The sequence below is a fragment of the Jaminaea rosea genome (assembly GCF_003144245.1).
Source record: "Jaminaea rosea strain MCA 5214 unplaced genomic scaffold BDZ90scaffold_1, whole genome shotgun sequence".
NCBI classification, from domain to species: Eukaryota; Fungi; Basidiomycota; class Exobasidiomycetes; order Microstromatales; genus Jaminaea; species Jaminaea rosea.
The window spans coordinates 2870722-2886248 of NW_020289975.1; the positions used below are offsets into that span (position 1 = coordinate 2870722).

At 58.4% G+C, this 15527-nt stretch overlaps 6 protein-coding genes across 6 annotated transcripts; 3 read left to right on the forward strand and 3 right to left on the reverse strand.

Moving 5' to 3' along the window:
* The first annotated feature begins 454 nt into the window (after positions 1-454).
* On the forward strand, positions 455-2671 carry BDZ90DRAFT_230090 (peptidase S33, proline iminopeptidase 1). The gene is made up of 4 exons (XM_025505333.1): positions 455-1170; positions 1239-1795; positions 1893-2108; positions 2204-2671. Exons 1-4 carry the CDS (start codon positions 651-653, stop codon positions 2441-2443), a joined length of 1533 nt encoding a protein of 510 aa, XP_025365706.1. The 5' UTR covers positions 455-650; the 3' UTR covers positions 2444-2671.
* Positions 2672-2685: 14 nt separating this feature from the next.
* BDZ90DRAFT_230093 (cytochrome P450) lies at positions 2686-4734 on the reverse strand. Its single transcript, XM_025505334.1, has 2 exons — positions 4659-4734; positions 2686-4429 (listed from the first exon to the last, which is right to left on the reverse strand). Exons 1-2 carry the CDS (start codon positions 4713-4715, stop codon positions 2948-2950), a joined length of 1539 nt encoding a protein of 512 aa, XP_025365707.1. The 5' UTR covers positions 4716-4734; the 3' UTR covers positions 2686-2947.
* Positions 4735-7593: 2859 nt separating this feature from the next.
* On the forward strand, positions 7594-9222 carry BDZ90DRAFT_230095 (hypothetical protein). Its single transcript, XM_025505335.1, has 4 exons — positions 7594-7754; positions 7825-8342; positions 8422-8524; positions 8615-9222. The coding sequence occupies exons 1-4, from the start codon at positions 7677-7679 to the stop codon at positions 9020-9022; spliced, it is 1107 nt and encodes a 368-aa protein (XP_025365708.1). The 5' UTR covers positions 7594-7676; the 3' UTR covers positions 9023-9222.
* A 1307-nt stretch (positions 9223-10529) lies between these two features.
* Positions 10530-12201, forward strand: BDZ90DRAFT_215546 (MFS general substrate transporter; the record flags this gene model as incomplete). Its single annotated transcript, XM_025504239.1, has 2 exons — positions 10530-10931; positions 10996-12201. 2 exons carry the CDS (start codon positions 10530-10532, stop codon positions 12199-12201), a joined length of 1608 nt encoding a protein of 535 aa, XP_025365709.1.
* Positions 12202-12599: 398 nt separating this feature from the next.
* On the reverse strand, positions 12600-12942 carry BDZ90DRAFT_230097 (hypothetical protein). Its single transcript, XM_025505336.1, has 2 exons — positions 12906-12942; positions 12600-12837 (listed from the first exon to the last, which is right to left on the reverse strand). The coding sequence occupies exon 2, from the start codon at positions 12833-12835 to the stop codon at positions 12629-12631; it is 207 nt and encodes a 68-aa protein (XP_025365710.1). The 5' UTR covers positions 12836-12837; positions 12906-12942; the 3' UTR covers positions 12600-12628.
* Positions 12943-13384: 442 nt separating this feature from the next.
* On the reverse strand, positions 13385-14986 carry BDZ90DRAFT_277501 (hypothetical protein). The gene is made up of 4 exons (XM_025509013.1): positions 14387-14986; positions 14023-14319; positions 13667-13958; positions 13385-13592 (listed from the first exon to the last, which is right to left on the reverse strand). Exons 1-4 carry the CDS (start codon positions 14670-14672, stop codon positions 13427-13429), a joined length of 1041 nt encoding a protein of 346 aa, XP_025365711.1. The 5' UTR covers positions 14673-14986; the 3' UTR covers positions 13385-13426.
* Positions 14987-15527: the final 541 nt, after the last annotated feature.

The window sequence follows — 15527 nt, forward strand, 5'->3', positions numbered from 1 at the left end:
AAGACTGAGATCGATTGTCTCTGCACGGTCCTCCTCGCTCACAACACACCCACGAAGGAGGAGCACAGCTAGCCTCGCGATCTCGAAAGAGCATTGACGGCAGACGATGGAGATGACTTGCCTGACCTCTTCATGTTGAGATGGATCCGCATCGGCACAGCATAACTACTATCGTGCCTTGGCGAGATGACCATCTTGCTGCGCGATGCAGTGACGCAGCGAGGCGGAGGCGGCTGCGAAGTGAGCGTTAGGCGGTACGAGATGGCCTCGCCGAATGGTAGTTGTGAAGGGACAAGATGAAGGCGAGGCCAACGAAGGTCCGTTGAAGCTGCTTGCCGTTGCTGCTCTTGCTTGCCCCCCTTTGTCGCTCTTCTCCCATCTCGGCGTTGTCGCCGGCCGTCCTGCTGCGCCGAGGAAAGCAACACTCTGGCCGGTGAGGAGGCAGCGAGCGCCAGGGCGGACTGCACGTCGCCGCCTTACTGTCCTCATCTCCTCCTCCCTCTCGTCACCTACTCACCATCACATCCATATCGCTCGCACGCTCGTCAGCTGCCATTGGAGTACTGCGAGCATCATCATATTCGGCACAGCCGCTCAATCCGTCATCTAGCTTCCTCCTCGCTACTCCAACGCACAGCGTCATCGCAGCCATGAGCGGACCCAATGCCCTTGCCAAGTTCAAGAATCGTCTCTCAAGGTCCTTCAGCGGTAAGGCACCTGCTTCTGATCCCGCCAAGGGCTCAGCTCCGGCGACGACTACCAATGGCAGCAGCGCTACGGCTACCAATCAGCCCACACCTGCGCCATCCTCAACAGAAGCTGCGGCTCAGTCAGCTGGTGCTGCATCTTCCACAACCGGACCAGCTCCAGGCTCAGCTTCAGCTCCAACTCCAACGCAGCCAAACGCCAACAAGGGCGCAGCAACAGCGTCCTCGCGCAGCCCGCCCCAAGCCCCGCCCAAGGATGAAACCCCGCCCGAGGCCGCAGCTGGCGCTCATTTGCCCAACTATTCCTCGTCCGCTCGCTCCCTCAGCGGCGCCAGGTCAAAGCTCAGGACCCTTTACCCTGCCATCGAGCCCTACAAGACGGGCACGCTCAAGGTCTCTTCTGAGGCCGAGGGTAATCACGAGATCTACTGGGAGCTGTCGGGCAAGGAGGGCGGATACCCGGGTGAGCCCAAAGTCAAGTCCATACCAGCCTGGCACAAGCTGATCAAACCTTTTGCTCCTCTCCTGCAGTCGTCTTTCTCCACGGTGGCCCAGGTGGTGGCTGCTCAGAGGACGACCGCCGTTGGTTTGACCCGAAGCACTACCAGATCCTCACCTTCGACCAACGCGGCTCCGGCAAGTCGACTCCAGCTGCAGAGCTCACCGCCAACACCACCTGGCACCTCGTCGATGATATCGAGCGACTTAGGACGGAGGTGGCTAGAGCAGACAAGTGGCACGTCTTTGGCGGTTCGTGGGGATCGACCTTGTCCCTTGCCTATGCACAGAAGCATCCGCAGAGAGTGTCTGCGTTGATCCTGAGGGGCATCTTTACATTGAGGAGGGCGGAGCTGCTCTTCTTCTATCAGGAGGGAACCAGCTACATCTGGCCGGAGCAACATCAGCCTTACTTTGAGCACATCCCAGCCGCAGAGCGAGGTGACATCATCGAGGCCTACTACAAGCGCCTCACAAGCGATGATCCCGACGTCCGCCTCGCAGCAGCCCGACGCTGGTCTACCTTCGAGAATGCAACTTCCAAGCTCTACCTCGATCAGCAACACATCAAGCGCGGCGACGATGACAAGGTGTGTGCTTGTAGCGCAGTGCTCGATCTCTCCTGACCCATTGCCTGCTCAACCACTGACCTTCCCACCACTGTGTCCTTGTCCCCATACGCGGCAGTGGACTCTCCAATTCGCCCGCATCGAGTCCCACTTCTTCCAACACGGGGGCTGGATGGATGACGGCGAGCTGCTCAAGCCCAGCAACATCGCCAAGATTGCTCATATCCCTACCGTCGTAGTGCAAGGAAGGTACGACGTTGTCTGCCCAGCGAAGACTGCTTGGGATCTACGCAATGCTTGGCTACAGAGCGCAGAGGGGGGAAGGAAGCTGGAGGTGAGTGTAGAGCCATTGAGGCGGAGGGGCAGCAACGGTCGAGCAGAGAAGCATCTAACCAGTTCTTCTTCATCCCCATCGCTCCCCGACCGCAGTTCTTCATTGTACCGGATGCGGGCCACGCATCCAAGGAGCCAGGAATCATGGACAAGCTCCTCTACGCTACCGACAAATTCAGGGCCATCGGAGCAACGCCCGCTGCTGCGGCTGCCACCTCTTCATCCACCGATGTGCCCATCGCAGCTACTGCCGCGACCGACAACGGTACCGCGGCTGGAGCTCCCGCCGAGTCCTCCGCTGATCGCTCCCCGGCAGCACCGGTTGCTGCGCAGTAGAAGAAGACAAAGACGGCAGGTCGGGAAATTCAGCATGGTCCTGCTGCGCGAGAGAACCTCGAGGAGGCTGTAGGAGGGAGGCGAACGGGAGGAACGAGGTGAAGGAATCACTACCCATCTATCCAGCTAGTCGCAGCATCGTTCAGCTGTACCGTACCCCCGTACTGCTCTGAATCTGCTTTTCGTCGCTCGCCAATAGCACTCGTGGACAGATCAAGCTTTCAAAGGCTGACGTGAGACGAGCAAGGAAAAGCAGTGAGGCAATTGCGCTGCGCTACCTGATCCTGATTGAAGCAATGAGAGACAAAAGAAAAGAAGAGAAGCCGAGCATGAGTAGATGATACAGAGACACTCAAAGGTCTAATGAAGAGGCGGTGCGTGAATGAAGAAGCCGAAGACGACGAGTCCGCCTTCCAAAGGAAGACAATGCTAGGTAGTCTATGAATGAGTTTTGGTACGAATCAGGTAAGAGAGCGGGTGCATCGATCCAGAGTCGTCGTGGGCTTATGCCTCCTTAATGGGCTTGATGAGCAGAGGCATCTGTGTCCCCTCACTCTCGAGTCCCTTGACCCTCGGCCTGGTAACGATGATCTGCTTGCTTGAGATATCCACCAGGTCCTCTGGCAGTGGCATGAACTCGAATCTTCTTAGAAGGTGAGCAAGGATGACCTTGAACTCGGTCAGGGCGAACTTGCTGCCCACGCAATTCCTCGGCCCAGAGATGAAGGCGAGGTGTCCACCCGGGATGCCCGACTTGGTGACGGCCTCGGGGAGGTTGAGCCAACGGTCCGGCTTGAACTCCATGGCGTCTTCGCCCCAGATGTCCTTGCGGCGGTTATAGACCACGACGCTGAGGATCAGAGGCTGGCCTTTGCTCACAAGCACGCGGTCAGTGAGCGTGCCGTCAGCCTGCCTGATAGGCTTGGAGAGGGGAATGTACCCGTCCTTGGCCGGCTCACGGTTCGTCGAGTGAACAGGAGGGTGAAGGCGCAGAGTCTCCGAGGTGACACGGTCGAGGTACTCGAGCTCGTGGATCTCGTCGAAGAGGAGGTCGTCATCGACATCGCACCAGAAGTCCTTGATCTCGTCACGTAGCCTCGTCTGGATCTCAGGGTGGGTAGCGAGGGCCCACAGCGTCCAGGTGAGGGAGGTAGACGTCGTCTCGTGGCCGGCCAGGATGAGCGTGGTGAGCTGTCCAAGGACTTCGCGGCGGGACATGCGCTGCGAAGCGGGCACTTTGGGGTCTTCATTGCAGGCGAGAATGCCGCTGAGGAGGTCCGACTCCTCGACGACCTGGGCTTTCTTCTGTTCGTCGATCATGCGGCCAGCTACGTCCTCTACCGTCTTTTGCGTGTCGATGGCCGACTTGTTGAACGAGGTCTTGAGAGGGCGGTGACCATCGAAGAAGGAGAATTGCTCGATGTGAAGCAGCGCACGCTCCTTGATGGTGAGCTCCCCAACGTGGGTCATCATCTTGTTGAAGGAGGCTGCGATTGCCGTACCGTTCTCGCCACTCTTGAGAGCCGCCAGGTCATAGGAGAATGCCGTCTCGCCGATGACGTCGAGGGTAGTGCGCGAGGTCCAGTGGAGCACGTCGATTACGGTGCCTAGATTGCGTTTGCGGAAGGCGCCCTGAAGACGGTCCGTTGCTGGCGAGAGAGCCTCGTGATCTTTGTTGTGGTAGAGCTCGTCGACGGCCTTGACGAGTGCACGAGCGTGGCGATTGAAGACGGGCGTGAACTGGCGGACCGAGGCGTTGTTGAAGGTAGGATTGACCATCTTGCGTTGGATCTTGTGCTTATGTCCTTCAGCGGTGAGGACACCTTCGCCGAGGATGTTGGCTAGCGCAGCACGCAGGCCAGCAGGCTTGGGAAAGTTGTACGAGTTCATAAGGACATGCTGCAGAGCTTTTGGATCTGAAACGAGCAGACGGCGAGTACCGATCATGCCGCGATAGCTCACGACGCCGCCGTACTTGTCGGTCCACTGTGCGGCAAGGAGCGAGCATGATTAGCGTCGTGTGGAGGGAAGCAAGAAAAGAATGAGGCTGGGCCCCGACGTTGGTACGCCTCCTGCTTGGGCCCAAGGCAGTGGTACCTGCCGCCCCGCTCCAGCTTCAACCGAAGCGTGGGAGTCACGGCATCGCAGACACTCAACGTCGTCGTCGTCGAGGGTTGCAGACGGCGCTCAACATCGAAAGCTTTGCTACACTCACCTCCATCTGCTTGACACCTGGATCTTGCTCTTGAAGCTCTGGCAAGTTGCCCATCATGGCAGTCACAAGCTTGCCGAGGAAGCCGCTGCCAGCCTTGACTGGAGGCTTCTGAAGCCTGCGAAGTGGCGAGAAGACGGTGGCCATGAGGAGATGTTGGATCATGCCAGAAGAGATGTAGACGACGCCGACTGTGAGAGCCGCGAGGATCAGAGTCCTGATGTGGGCCAAGTCCAGGAGCTCGAGGACCTCGAGGTACGGCTCAGCCGGCAAATGGTGGCTGAAGGCCGTGACGGTAGCGTTTTCCGCGAGAGAGATTCTCATGGTGGAAGAGTGAGGGAGGAGAATCTACGAGTGAGAGTTGGTGTCGAAGCCGGTGTGGATGCGCGTGCGAGAGAGTGCACAAGTAGAATGTCTAGAGGGCGATGTGGTGGTAGTGATGACCGTAAATAGCCCGTAGGAGACTGGGTGATGAGAGGAGTAGCGGTGCGTGCCTGGGCTGGTGGTGGGAAGGGGTCCAGAGGGGGAAGGCAAGCTCTCTCGGGTTGTTGTTGCTGGGATGATGCGAAGAGGTGTGTGGTAGGTGGTCGTTGAGAAGAGAGAGATGTGAGGAGGGGAAAGGAAGGCAAGAAGGAAACGAGATCGAGCGAATAGCCTTTGAGTCAGTCGTAGGAGAACGAGGGCGGGCTAAAGGCAGCGTGTCGAGTGAAGTGGTTCGAGGCGTGGAAACGATCACTGGGCAGGTTGAGCGAGCTGAGCGTGAGTGTTGAATGTGCTGAAAGGCAGGCGCCCGCTCGCTGACCGACTGACTGGGACGAGAGCACGCAAAGTCCGCTGACCGTCGACGTTTGCAGGTCGCGTCCCAGGTCAGCAAGGCAACGAGCACGCACCAGGCGGCCAAGTGTGTGGCGGAAATTGGACCAGACGTCATAGCCAACATCAACACCGAGAAAACGCACTGCTGCAAAGAGAGATGGGGCCGGCCTTGTGTCGAACCCTGACGAATCTGCGACACAGCGGCCTATGCTATGGCTGCGAGACGGGGGCCCGGGCAGGCAAGGGCGCCGGGCGGGCGAGAGAAACGCGTTGGTTGGTTGGTTGGTGCGGCGCCCTGAGCTCCACCGCGGCCGCCGCGGCACCCTGAACAGCCATCAGATCTTCTTAAGCGGACATCTCGACGGCCGGGACAAACCTTCATCGTCGAGCCACGCAAACGCATGTGAACGTGGTAGCGAAGAGAATCCTATGTGCACGATGACGAGAGTGCATGTGGCCAGACGGAGCCCAAAGAAGGGTGTGTGCGTTACGCGGAGGTGTGCGTAGGCGTAGGCTTAGGCTCCGTCGTGGCTGGCTGCTCCAATGTGTTGCTCCTGACTGCGTGTGCACGATTTTTTGGACGCCGACCGCTATTCTCGACTCGACCCGACTGTGAGAGCATCAAGGGCAAACGTGCTGAGGCAGGCCAGGCCCGGAGCGGGCGAAAGCGGACGCAGGTGCAAGCGTCGATGTAGCCGACTACGGCAGGCCGTCGATCGCAGGTGTACAGAAGGGAGTACGAGTTTGGCCGTCCCTGATTGAGTAGCTCTCAATTCCCGGGGTTGCGGGCCAACACCGTCGAGGGTCCGATCCTGCAAGATGGCAGCGGCATCTGCGCCTCGTAGCTCAGCATCACTAATTCCCGGGAATAGCCACACGAATATTTAGTCGCCGACTGCTTCCCGCACGCACGCATGCACGCTTGAGCTGTTCGTTCGACGTCGACTCGACGCGAGTCGAAGATGGCTGCTGAGTGGAGCTTCAAGCCGCGAGAGCCAGGCGGGGCGCGTCCAGTTCCGCCTCGCAACGCAAGCAAACGCAACGACGACACGGAATAACAGCAGCAGGCATGCTCGCACTCGCCGCCGCCGTCGCCGCCAAGCTGAAGAAAGGGTTCAACAAGTCGGTCTGCTCTCCAAGTCGAGAAAAGCGAGGTCAATCGTCGCTTGAGTGGGGTTCAATTGTATCTTGCCCTGCTTTCCCTTCCAACAACTACCCCACTTGCTCTCATTGCTTCACTTGCTTGCTGTGCTCAGCATTGACACCTCTGCTCACTAGCACTCGAGATCTCCACCCTGTCACTCCCTTGAACAGCCTCATTGTCTCCTCACCGTCTGCTTGTCGTCATGACCGTCTCATCCACGACCAAGCCGTTGCGACCCAACGATCACTTCAAGCTCGAAGACCTGCCCGCCGACATCCTCGAGGGCATCGACTTCTGGGCCAAGAATACCCCTCAAGAGCCAGCGCTCAAGATACCTCGCGGCAACTCGGTCAGCGATGGCTTTGAGACCGTCTCTTTCGGCGAGCTCAAAACGCTTCGTGACCGAGCAGCACCCTGGCTCGCTAGCAAGCTCGGCCTCAGCACGCCAGCTAACAAGGACGCACCTGCCGCCGAGCGAACCGTCGTCTTCCTCATCTCGCCCACGCACGAGGCCCTTGTACCCTGGATGGCCCTTGCTGCCCTAGGGTACACCTGCCAATTCATCTCGCCCGTCCATCAACCAGAGGTGGTCGCAGAGCTCATTGCGAAGTCGACCGCTCAGAGCATCATCCACTCGGACATGGAGCCCAATTGGCTCTCGCAAGTCTTCAGCCTTACTCGTACCTCATCGGATGGCCATCCGCCCGTGATGCTTGGTCTTACCGCCGAGGATGAGCTTCTCGTCCAGCTCGCCCGCGTGCGAAGTGAGTACGGCCGCACATAGGAGGCAATCCTGAGCCGACGGCTGACCAAAGCTCCTTTACTTCTTCCGTTGCCCTTTCCACCGCTGCCAGAAGGTGAAGCAACTTCCCTGGTCCCTGCTGCTCTCCATCAGGTCAAACCAGAGCCTTGTGAGTCGAGCATCTCTGCTCAGGCAGCTCATCTCCAGACGATGGATGCTGACCTCTGCCGCCTCGTACCCGCCGCCAGTCGTCATCTTGCACTCTTTTGGAAGTACCTCGACTCCGAAGCTCTATCCCCTTCCCCTCGCTGCCGCCAACATGAGCGCTCATGACTCTGCATGGTGGGCCTTGATCTCGCCGTTTGAGAAGCGTTGGCGCTGCCAGCTGCAGACGAGTGTGAGTGCCATGCTTACCCTGGAAGCCATTGAGCGTTTCCTGATCGATCTCACCCCTCGCACACACACAGCTCCCCTTCCACTTCTCCTTCCAGAATCCGGTTTGGCGAGCACTCAAGTGCGGCACCACACTCGCCTTCCCCTTGATCAACCCTTCAACCAAGCAGCACCGAGCTCAGCTCCTCGTGCCTGATGCCGAGGACACACTCAACTCGATCTGGCTCGCCGAGGCCGACATCCTCTACTGCTCTCCCCAAGGTCTCCAGAACATGCTCGAGACGTCCGTCAAGCCCGAGTCGCCAAAAGAGTGGCGCAAGGCCGTGGAGAAGCTCAATCAAGCCCATACCGGCGCGGCACCCGTCAGCGAAGAGAAGGCCGAGTGCTACGAGCGTCATGGACTCCTCGTCTTCCAGGTCTTTGCTACGACAGAGGCTGGCCTCCTCTTCTTTGCCCGCAAGGATGTGACGGGTCACACCACCTGGCTTAAGCCGCTGCCGCCTCGCAAGGAGCACATGCTATTCCGCAAGCAACCCAACTCGGACGTCCATGAGCTTTGGCTGAAGGATTCCTTCCCTGGTCTACTCAACCAGTACGTGCGAGCGAGGATGTGGATGAAGCAGACTAGAGCCAAAGGAGTCTAATTGGCACCTCTCCCGTTCTCATCGCAGGTCCGTCAACTTTGAGCCGTACCCAGGAAATCCCGCCATCAAGGCTTGGAATACGTCGGACACGTTCCGTCTTCTCCCCGCCTTTGGCCCTCACGATGACCTGGTGAGAGCGCTGAGGTAGGCTGCAAGGATCTGAAGGTGCGGTGTTGCTGACCTCGCTGCTCTTATCTACGCGCCCACTGTCTCACAATAGGTCTCCTTTGCCGGCCGCCAAGACGATTGGATTCGCTGCACACATGGCACAGCCGCTCGTGCCCTCGAGATCGAGGAGCAACTCACCAAGGACTTGCGTGACGACTTGGGCTTCGAAGCCGTGCGCGGTGTCACCGTCATTGGCAATGGCAAAGCAGGTCTCGGCGCCGTCATTGAGCTCGACAAGGAGGAGGCTAGTCCCATGACCAAGGAGGAGGAAGCCGCCTTGCTCAAGTCTACGACGTACATCAACGATAAGCTTCTCCACTACCCCAGCGTTCTGCACCCTTCAAACTGCATCGTGACCGACGCATCTCGCCCCATCCGCATGACGCAGAAGGGGTCGATCCAGCGAGCCCTCAACGAGCAGACATTCGGTCCAGAGCTGGAGCGCCGTCTCTCTGCCTAGACCATCTGAGACTTGCACAAGAAGCAGGCGCTCCGTGCTTGCCCCTCAGTGGTCTCTCCGGAAGGAGTGTGAGACCCTTTCCCCTTGCTTTCATTGCCCCATGATCCTCTGTACTCGGACGCGTTCATCTTAGTCGCCTCGCTCATCTCATTGTATCTAGCTACTGCTCAACTTCAAGGATTCGAAAATCATGATGCTCGTATTGCCTCTTCGTGTCGACTGCTCCTTCATTGTCCCAAGGCAGCGAAGGTGTGGGCGAGGCTGGGGTCCCAGGGGCCCCGACCCAGACCTGGTGTGAGCTGATCTCTGTATTCGTTTCGGCCCGGAAAGCCCCTGCTCTCTACGGCAAGGGGAGGCAGAGCTGGATCAGCCAAGCCTTTGAAACCCAGGAAAGCATGCAGGCGAGAGCTCATCCTTGGCCCGCTGCACGGCCGTGGTCCAGCGTCCAGAAGCGACGAAGAGTTTGGCCTTGATCAGCGGCTCGAGCTCATGAAACCTGCATTCGCCAAGGTCAGGAAGCAAACAGCCGATTGGCTCAAGCTCACAAGGCGTTGATCAAGGGGCCGGGCCCTGAGGCGGGATGCTGAAGTGCGACAGAAGAGCATGATTCAGTCCCCCCGCACATCAGCGTGACACACTTGTCTTTGCTTGGTCTGGGTGTCAATCTTGCGCACTTCCATCAGTGAGACTCACGCGACCTCAGTCGTGCGTACGAAAAGCGCTGTGCTCTGGCTGGCTGGCCAAGGCTCGTCGTAGGCCTCTCCGTACGTACGAGGCCGCCAGCCCGCGGTGGCCGCGGCGGTTCGGCGTCTTCTTTTGATGCCAGGCAGGGTGCACGCAATCAACTCGAGCGGCGGCCTCGAGTCGAGCGTCGAGTCGAAGCGGGACAAATTTGGGTCGGCTGAGAGGACGGTCGACTGGCCGGCTCATGCACGACCGGGCTGCAGGACGGACGGCAGGCAGCAGCAATCGAGCAACGATCGTGTTGATCACACGTCTCTCCCCTCCTCTCCTTTCGTACCATCCTTTTTGTCGCCTCTCGTTCTCCTCCCTTGTGTGCCGCTATACCCTGGCGAGCTGCCCTCTCCCTCCTCTTCTTTGATATCTCCTTGCTCCCACGCCTGGGACTACGCCGACGCTGCCGCAAGCCGACGCTTTCCACCGCAATTGCGCCTTTGTTGCCTAGTGCCGCCAAGCTCTCTCCCAACGCTGTAGACGCTGTAGGCGCTGTAGACCCCGCCCTCGCCCTGGCTCTGCCTTCATTCGTCATCGAGATAGTATGAATGGCAACGACGACTTAAGAGCAGGGTCGACGACATCCCCTTCGACCATCCCTTCGCCCCGAGCTTCTAGACTTTCGCGCTTCTTCCACGCCATGGCAACCCTCATCGATCCAACGGGCGGCTCGCGCCGTAGCTCCGCCCAGTACCCTCGCCCTTCTCTACAGTCGGGTGTGCGACCCTTCGTCGACGCTGCTGGTACAGCACATGGAGGCAATGCGGCATCCATGGATGGTCGACCTTCCCGTCAGCTTCCCCGCGTCCTTTCCTCGACGAAAGAAGTACCTCCTAGCGATAGCGGCCATGGACATGGTGACGCTACGGTGACCAACAACAGCGTCTACAGTCCAGACGAGATTCACAGAGCCAACAAGAGGGTTCTTTTGAAGACGGACCTCACAGTCTTGCCTCTGATGTGCGTCATCATCATGCTTCAATACCTCGACAAGGCCATTCTCTCGTATGCGGCCTTGCTCGGCCTCACGCAGGATCTCCAGCTCATCAGCAACGAGTACTCGTGGGCTGCCTCCATCTACTACTTCGGCATGCTCGCTGGTTTGCCCATCTGGTGGCTCTTGCTGCAGCGCGTCAGTCTAGCAGCCGTCGTCGGAGGAGCCGTGTCCATCTGGGTGGGTAATCATTGCGCTCTAGCCATGCCTTCTCACCCGTACTGATCCGCTCTCACTTCCGCAGGGAGCTGTCGCTATGTGCCACGCCGCTTGCCACGACTACAGCGGCATTCTCGCTGCAAGATTCTTCCTCGGCTTCTTCGAGGCAGCCATCGTACCGGCCTTCATCATTCTCGTCGGCCGCGCCTACACCAAGAAGGAAACAATCAGCCGCACCGCCATTTGGTACTCGTTCAACGGCGTGGCCCTTATCATTGGCGGCGGTGTGTCGCATGGTCTGCTCACGAGTCGCTCAGCTGCCACAGCTTCCGTTGCCATCTGGCGTCAGCTCTACCTCATTCTCGGCGGCATCACCATCTTTGTTGGCCTCCTTGCCGCCTTTGTTGTGCCGCTGGATCCGACGCGATCCCGCCTTTATACTGAGCGCGAGCGCATCGCCGCCCCTTACCGTGATACCCATCTAGCCGCAAGCAACATCGCTCAAGAGACTCACGACTATCGACGCATGCTCAAAGACGCTGCAGAGGCTCTCCTTGATCCACGCCTCTATATCATCTTCCTTGGTCTCACCTTGGGCTCCATTCCCAATGGAGGTGTCACGGCCTACTCTCTGCAGCTCATCTCTGGCTTCGGCTTCCCAGTGGGACAATCTCTGCTCCTCACTCTGGCTCCTGGAGGCTGTCAAGTCGTATCCGTCATCACCTTCATCGGTGTCGCCCTCTTCACCCGCTCTCGTGCGATTGGTGGCATTGTACTACTCGCAGTAGCTATCGTCGGCGCTGCCCTCATGTACTCGGCAACGGTAGGCAAGGCGGTCCACATGGTTGGCTATACACTCTTGAACTTTGGCTCACCGGCCGTTGTAGCCCTGTACAGCTTCAACTCAGCCGCCGTAGGCTCGCATGGCAAGCGTGTCGTCTTCGCCGTTGTGGCTCAAGTCGCCTACGCAGCAGGCAACATCATCGGACCTCTGACCTTCCTCGCTCAAGAGACGCCAGTCTATCGCACAGCCAAGATCATCATCATTGCGACCCTCTGTGGCGCTGCACTCTCTTTGGCTCTCATCTACGGTATTCACACCTTCTGGAACATGCAGCGAGACAAGGCTGGATACCCTGCCGCCGTTGAGGTTCAAAGCGGACAAAGCAAGAATCAGATCAAGGAGACAGCCACGCCAGAAGAGAGCGGCATCGTACAAGGCGGTGCCGCGAGTGAGCTGCAACACGAGCCCACCGATTTCAAGGACAAAACATTCCGCTACGTGCTGTAAAGAAGCGACTTGGCCATCAGGTCCTCGTCAGCTCGACATCATTCGACGTACCAGCATGGCACTTCCCTCGCTCTGCATCTGTCTGCCGAATCACCCTCATCACCCTCATGTATTATCCATTCTTCTCGTTATCCACAATGTAGCTCTCAGTGCTCCCCCTCTTTCATTTCCTCTAGATCATGCACGCTATACAGTAGAATCACTACAATTGATGATGATCAACGAGTACTGCAGCACTTGAGAATAGACGGCGGCAAAGCTAGCCAACGATCAAACCGTGACGAAGCTCAGCAGACGAGAGGATACGGGACGAAGCGCTGTTGTAAGGCAGAGGTAATGGTATTGCAGCTACGTTAGAGCAAGAGTGATCAGTGCACAATAGAGTAGCTGGATCTGGGGTGCGACGGAGCCTAGAGCACTGCCACGCCTAAGACGACTCGTACGACGAGTTGTCGCCCTGATGGAAGCCATTGTCGTTGCCCGACGAGATGATGCCCGAGTTCTTGCCGTTTCCAGAGAGGATGTCGACATCCAAGCCTCCTCCGCCGTTCTTGTGCCCAGCGCAGGGTGCTGCCGAGACGAGGGAGGTGGACAGGAGGGCCACGAGGGCAAGGGCGAGGATCTGAGAGCGCATGACTGTGGGATGTGATTGAGGCTCGGGCGTCAGCTCGGAGGCTAGAAGCCTGAACGCTTCAAGGACTCACTGGAGTGATGAGAGAGTCGAATGGGGTGATTGGTGCGAGGCAGAGAGGTAGCTGTACGAATGAGTGGCAAAGAAGACAAGGGAGTGCAGACTCGAAGAGGCCTGCATTTACACTCGCTCGCAGCTCCTTTTGGCCGCCATCTTTGGATTTGTTGCGTTTCCCCGTCCTGTTGGCCGAGGTGCGTGCATCTCGGTCCGCTAGATGCATGCAGGGTCGAAGAAACTCGGCAGGCTGCTTTGTTTGGAAGCGGGGGCTGCAATCGCCGCGAAGCGGAGCTGGGCAGCGGCCAAAATTGGCTCGCTTGACGGGGCAGGGCCGCGGGAGGCCGCGGCTTTGAAAGGCTACAGGTCCTACGAGGCGCTTCACGGTGGCGCTCTTCGATGACGCACGGGAGAGCATGCTGAGAAGCAACAAGGAAAGCAAAGCGTCCGAGCAGAGTAGCAGCTACATCGCAGCAGATAGTTACAGCAAGGCACACAGAGAGAGGTAGGACATTGGCATGGCCAACAGGCACCACCTGCTCACTTGCGGGTAGCCAAGACGAGACTGAGCCACCAGCCAGCGGTGAAAGTCCCCTTGGGCCCACCGACGGCCTTGTGTAGAGCATCGAGCGTGGCCTGGTACTCGGGCGATTCAGTCAAGTTTTGCATCGGCATGCCGAGGGATTTGATGTATTCCATCAGGTCGCTGCGTGGGCAAAGGTGGGGGTGGAGAAGTCAGCGATGATTTCTTCTCACTCGGTCTTTGCGATATGAACTCACTCGGTTGTCCATCCCTTGCGCTGCAACAAGCACTTACCTTCCTCACCGCCGTATTCAAATTGCTGAGCTCCTTGACTTGCGTCGGGCACCTCCTCAAAGAGTGCTCGTGAGGACGGAGCATTCTCACCCAAGCCCCACGGGCCACCAACAGCCTCTGGGAGCTTCCACTTGTGTCGCTCTTCCTTGCTCTTGTCGAAGAACGACTCTGATACTCCGACGCTATCGAACTTGGTGACGTGAGGAAGGAGCGCGTTCTTGGGGAAGCCGATCTGGGCCCACGTCGTCTCGAAGACTGGGAACACATTGACGGTTAGTGACAGCAGTCTCATGGCAGTCTTGGTCTCGCGTCCACTCACGAATGCTGAAGAGCTTATTGCAGAAAGGCGCCGCCTCTGGAGGGTCAATGATGGTTGCGTTGCAGCCGTAGTAAATCATGGCGAGAGTACCGCCTGGTCGCAGCTTGTCCCCTGCCTCTTTGCCCCAAGCTTCCATATCGAACCATTGAGCAGCTTCGGCGGCAATGAAGAGGTCGGCTGAGTCGTCCTTCAGCCAATCGCACTCGCCTGCAGCACCGTGGTGGAAGGCAACGCGATCCTTGCCGTAGCGCTCTTGAAGTAGTCGACGGCCTGTATCGACTTGCCATCGATTGAGATCTGAGGGCCAAGGACGAAGCTGGTCAGCCTCGGTGTGACTCTCATTGACTTCTCCTGCTGCGCTCACCACTTGCTTCAACCCGCTCAAATCGGGACAATAGACTTGGCACGATGGTCCCCGGCCCAGAGCCAAAGTCAGCAGCGAGCTCAAAGCTCTTCGACTGCTTTGCGTGGTACGCGAAGATGAGCTCAAAGAGCTCGTCGGGATACTCCGGTCGCACATCGTGATATCGCTGCCAGACCTCTGCCGTGTCGAAGTAGTTGGGGTTTTGTTCAGACGAGCTAAACTCGCCGTTGGCCGATCCCAGAGAAGAGCGGCGGCTCTGGCTTTGCGAGCTCATTGTGGTGACCATGGTGGCTGAGGACCGGGATGTCAGTAGTGGAAGAGATCACAACCAAGAGCGAAGGATTCGTTGGATGAAGCCTGCAATGCTCATTGCACCTCCACGCTTAGGCTCGAAAACGACGTCGTCCCTGGGCGGCAAAAGGGTCAACGACGTAACCCATCCCGATTGCCGCTCCCACCGACAGCAAGCTGCGAGCTCCGCCAATCCTGCTGACGACATGGGCTCGTGCGACCAAACGCAGCCTGAAGAGATACTCCTGAGCAGATGAAGGGACCTATATCCATGGCATTCACAAAGGGCAGCCGGGACCTGCCGTCAACTTGCAGGTCGTCGGAAGCAAACACGCCATGCGGGCCGGCAGACTCGGATGGCTCATACAAGCGACGGGACTATCATCTCCATTCAAGTCGCCGAGTGACGAAGCGGCGCGGGCGTATTAGTTTTTGACCGACTCTCGCATCCCATCTTTGTTCGAAGGCAACTCCGATTTAGCAAATACCGCGTCCTCGGCGGGGCGGCAAAACGCACGCGATCGAAGTTGGAAACAGGTTCGCCCACATCTGGTCTCGGGACGCGAGCCTGCCGACCACTTCGCGATCGCATGTTTTCGACGAAGTGGGAACTGAGTAGGGCAGCTTGCTCTCATGCCTGTGAACTCTGCACCTCAATTCAGCTCCGGGCCATTCATGGGAGGCCGCCATGGCGCTCACGGTCGAGCCTTGGCGCATGGTCCTCCAAGTTTCGATTTGCAGTCACGAGAAGCTAGTTTGGCGCACCTCGCCCTGTGATGCCCGCCTTGCTCGCTACTCTCGGGCACCTTGACCCGCGTGAGAAGCTGCTCTTGCCAAAGATCGGGCTTAC

Coding starts and splice junctions, on each gene's coding strand:
- BDZ90DRAFT_230090 (XM_025505333.1), top strand. CDS start 651: ATGAGCGGACCCAATGCCCTTGCCAAGTTCAAGAATCGTCTCTCAAGG. Junction 1,171..1,238: donor CAAGGAGGGCGGATACCCGG/GTGAGCCCAAAG, acceptor CCTCTCCTGCAG/TCGTCTTTCTCCACGGTGGC. Junction 1,796..1,892: donor AGCGCGGCGACGATGACAAG/GTGTGTGCTTGT, acceptor CATACGCGGCAG/TGGACTCTCCAATTCGCCCG.
- BDZ90DRAFT_230093 (XM_025505334.1), bottom strand. CDS start 4,715: ATGATGGGCAACTTGCCAGAGCTTCAAGAGCAAGATCCAGGTGTCAAG. Junction 4,430..4,658: donor CAGGTGTCAAGCAGATGGAG/GTGAGTGTAGCA, acceptor CTTGCCGCACAG/TGGACCGACAAGTACGGCGG.
- BDZ90DRAFT_230095 (XM_025505335.1), top strand. CDS start 7,677: ATGAGCGCTCATGACTCTGCATGGTGGGCCTTGATCTCGCCGTTTGAG. Junction 8,343..8,421: donor TTCCCTGGTCTACTCAACCA/GTACGTGCGAGC, acceptor TTCTCATCGCAG/GTCCGTCAACTTTGAGCCGT. Junction 8,525..8,614: donor TTGGCCCTCACGATGACCTG/GTGAGAGCGCTG, acceptor GTCTCACAATAG/GTCTCCTTTGCCGGCCGCCA.
- BDZ90DRAFT_230097 (XM_025505336.1), bottom strand. CDS start 12,835: ATGCGCTCTCAGATCCTCGCCCTTGCCCTCGTGGCCCTCCTGTCCACC.
- BDZ90DRAFT_277501 (XM_025509013.1), bottom strand. CDS start 14,672: ATGGTCACCACAATGAGCTCGCAAAGCCAGAGCCGCCGCTCTTCTCTG. Junction 14,320..14,386: donor TGAGCGGGTTGAAGCAAGTG/GTGAGCGCAGCA, acceptor CTTGGCCCTCAG/ATCTCAATCGATGGCAAGTC. Junction 13,959..14,022: donor CAATAAGCTCTTCAGCATTC/GTGAGTGGACGC, acceptor ATGTGTTCCCAG/TCTTCGAGACGACGTGGGCC.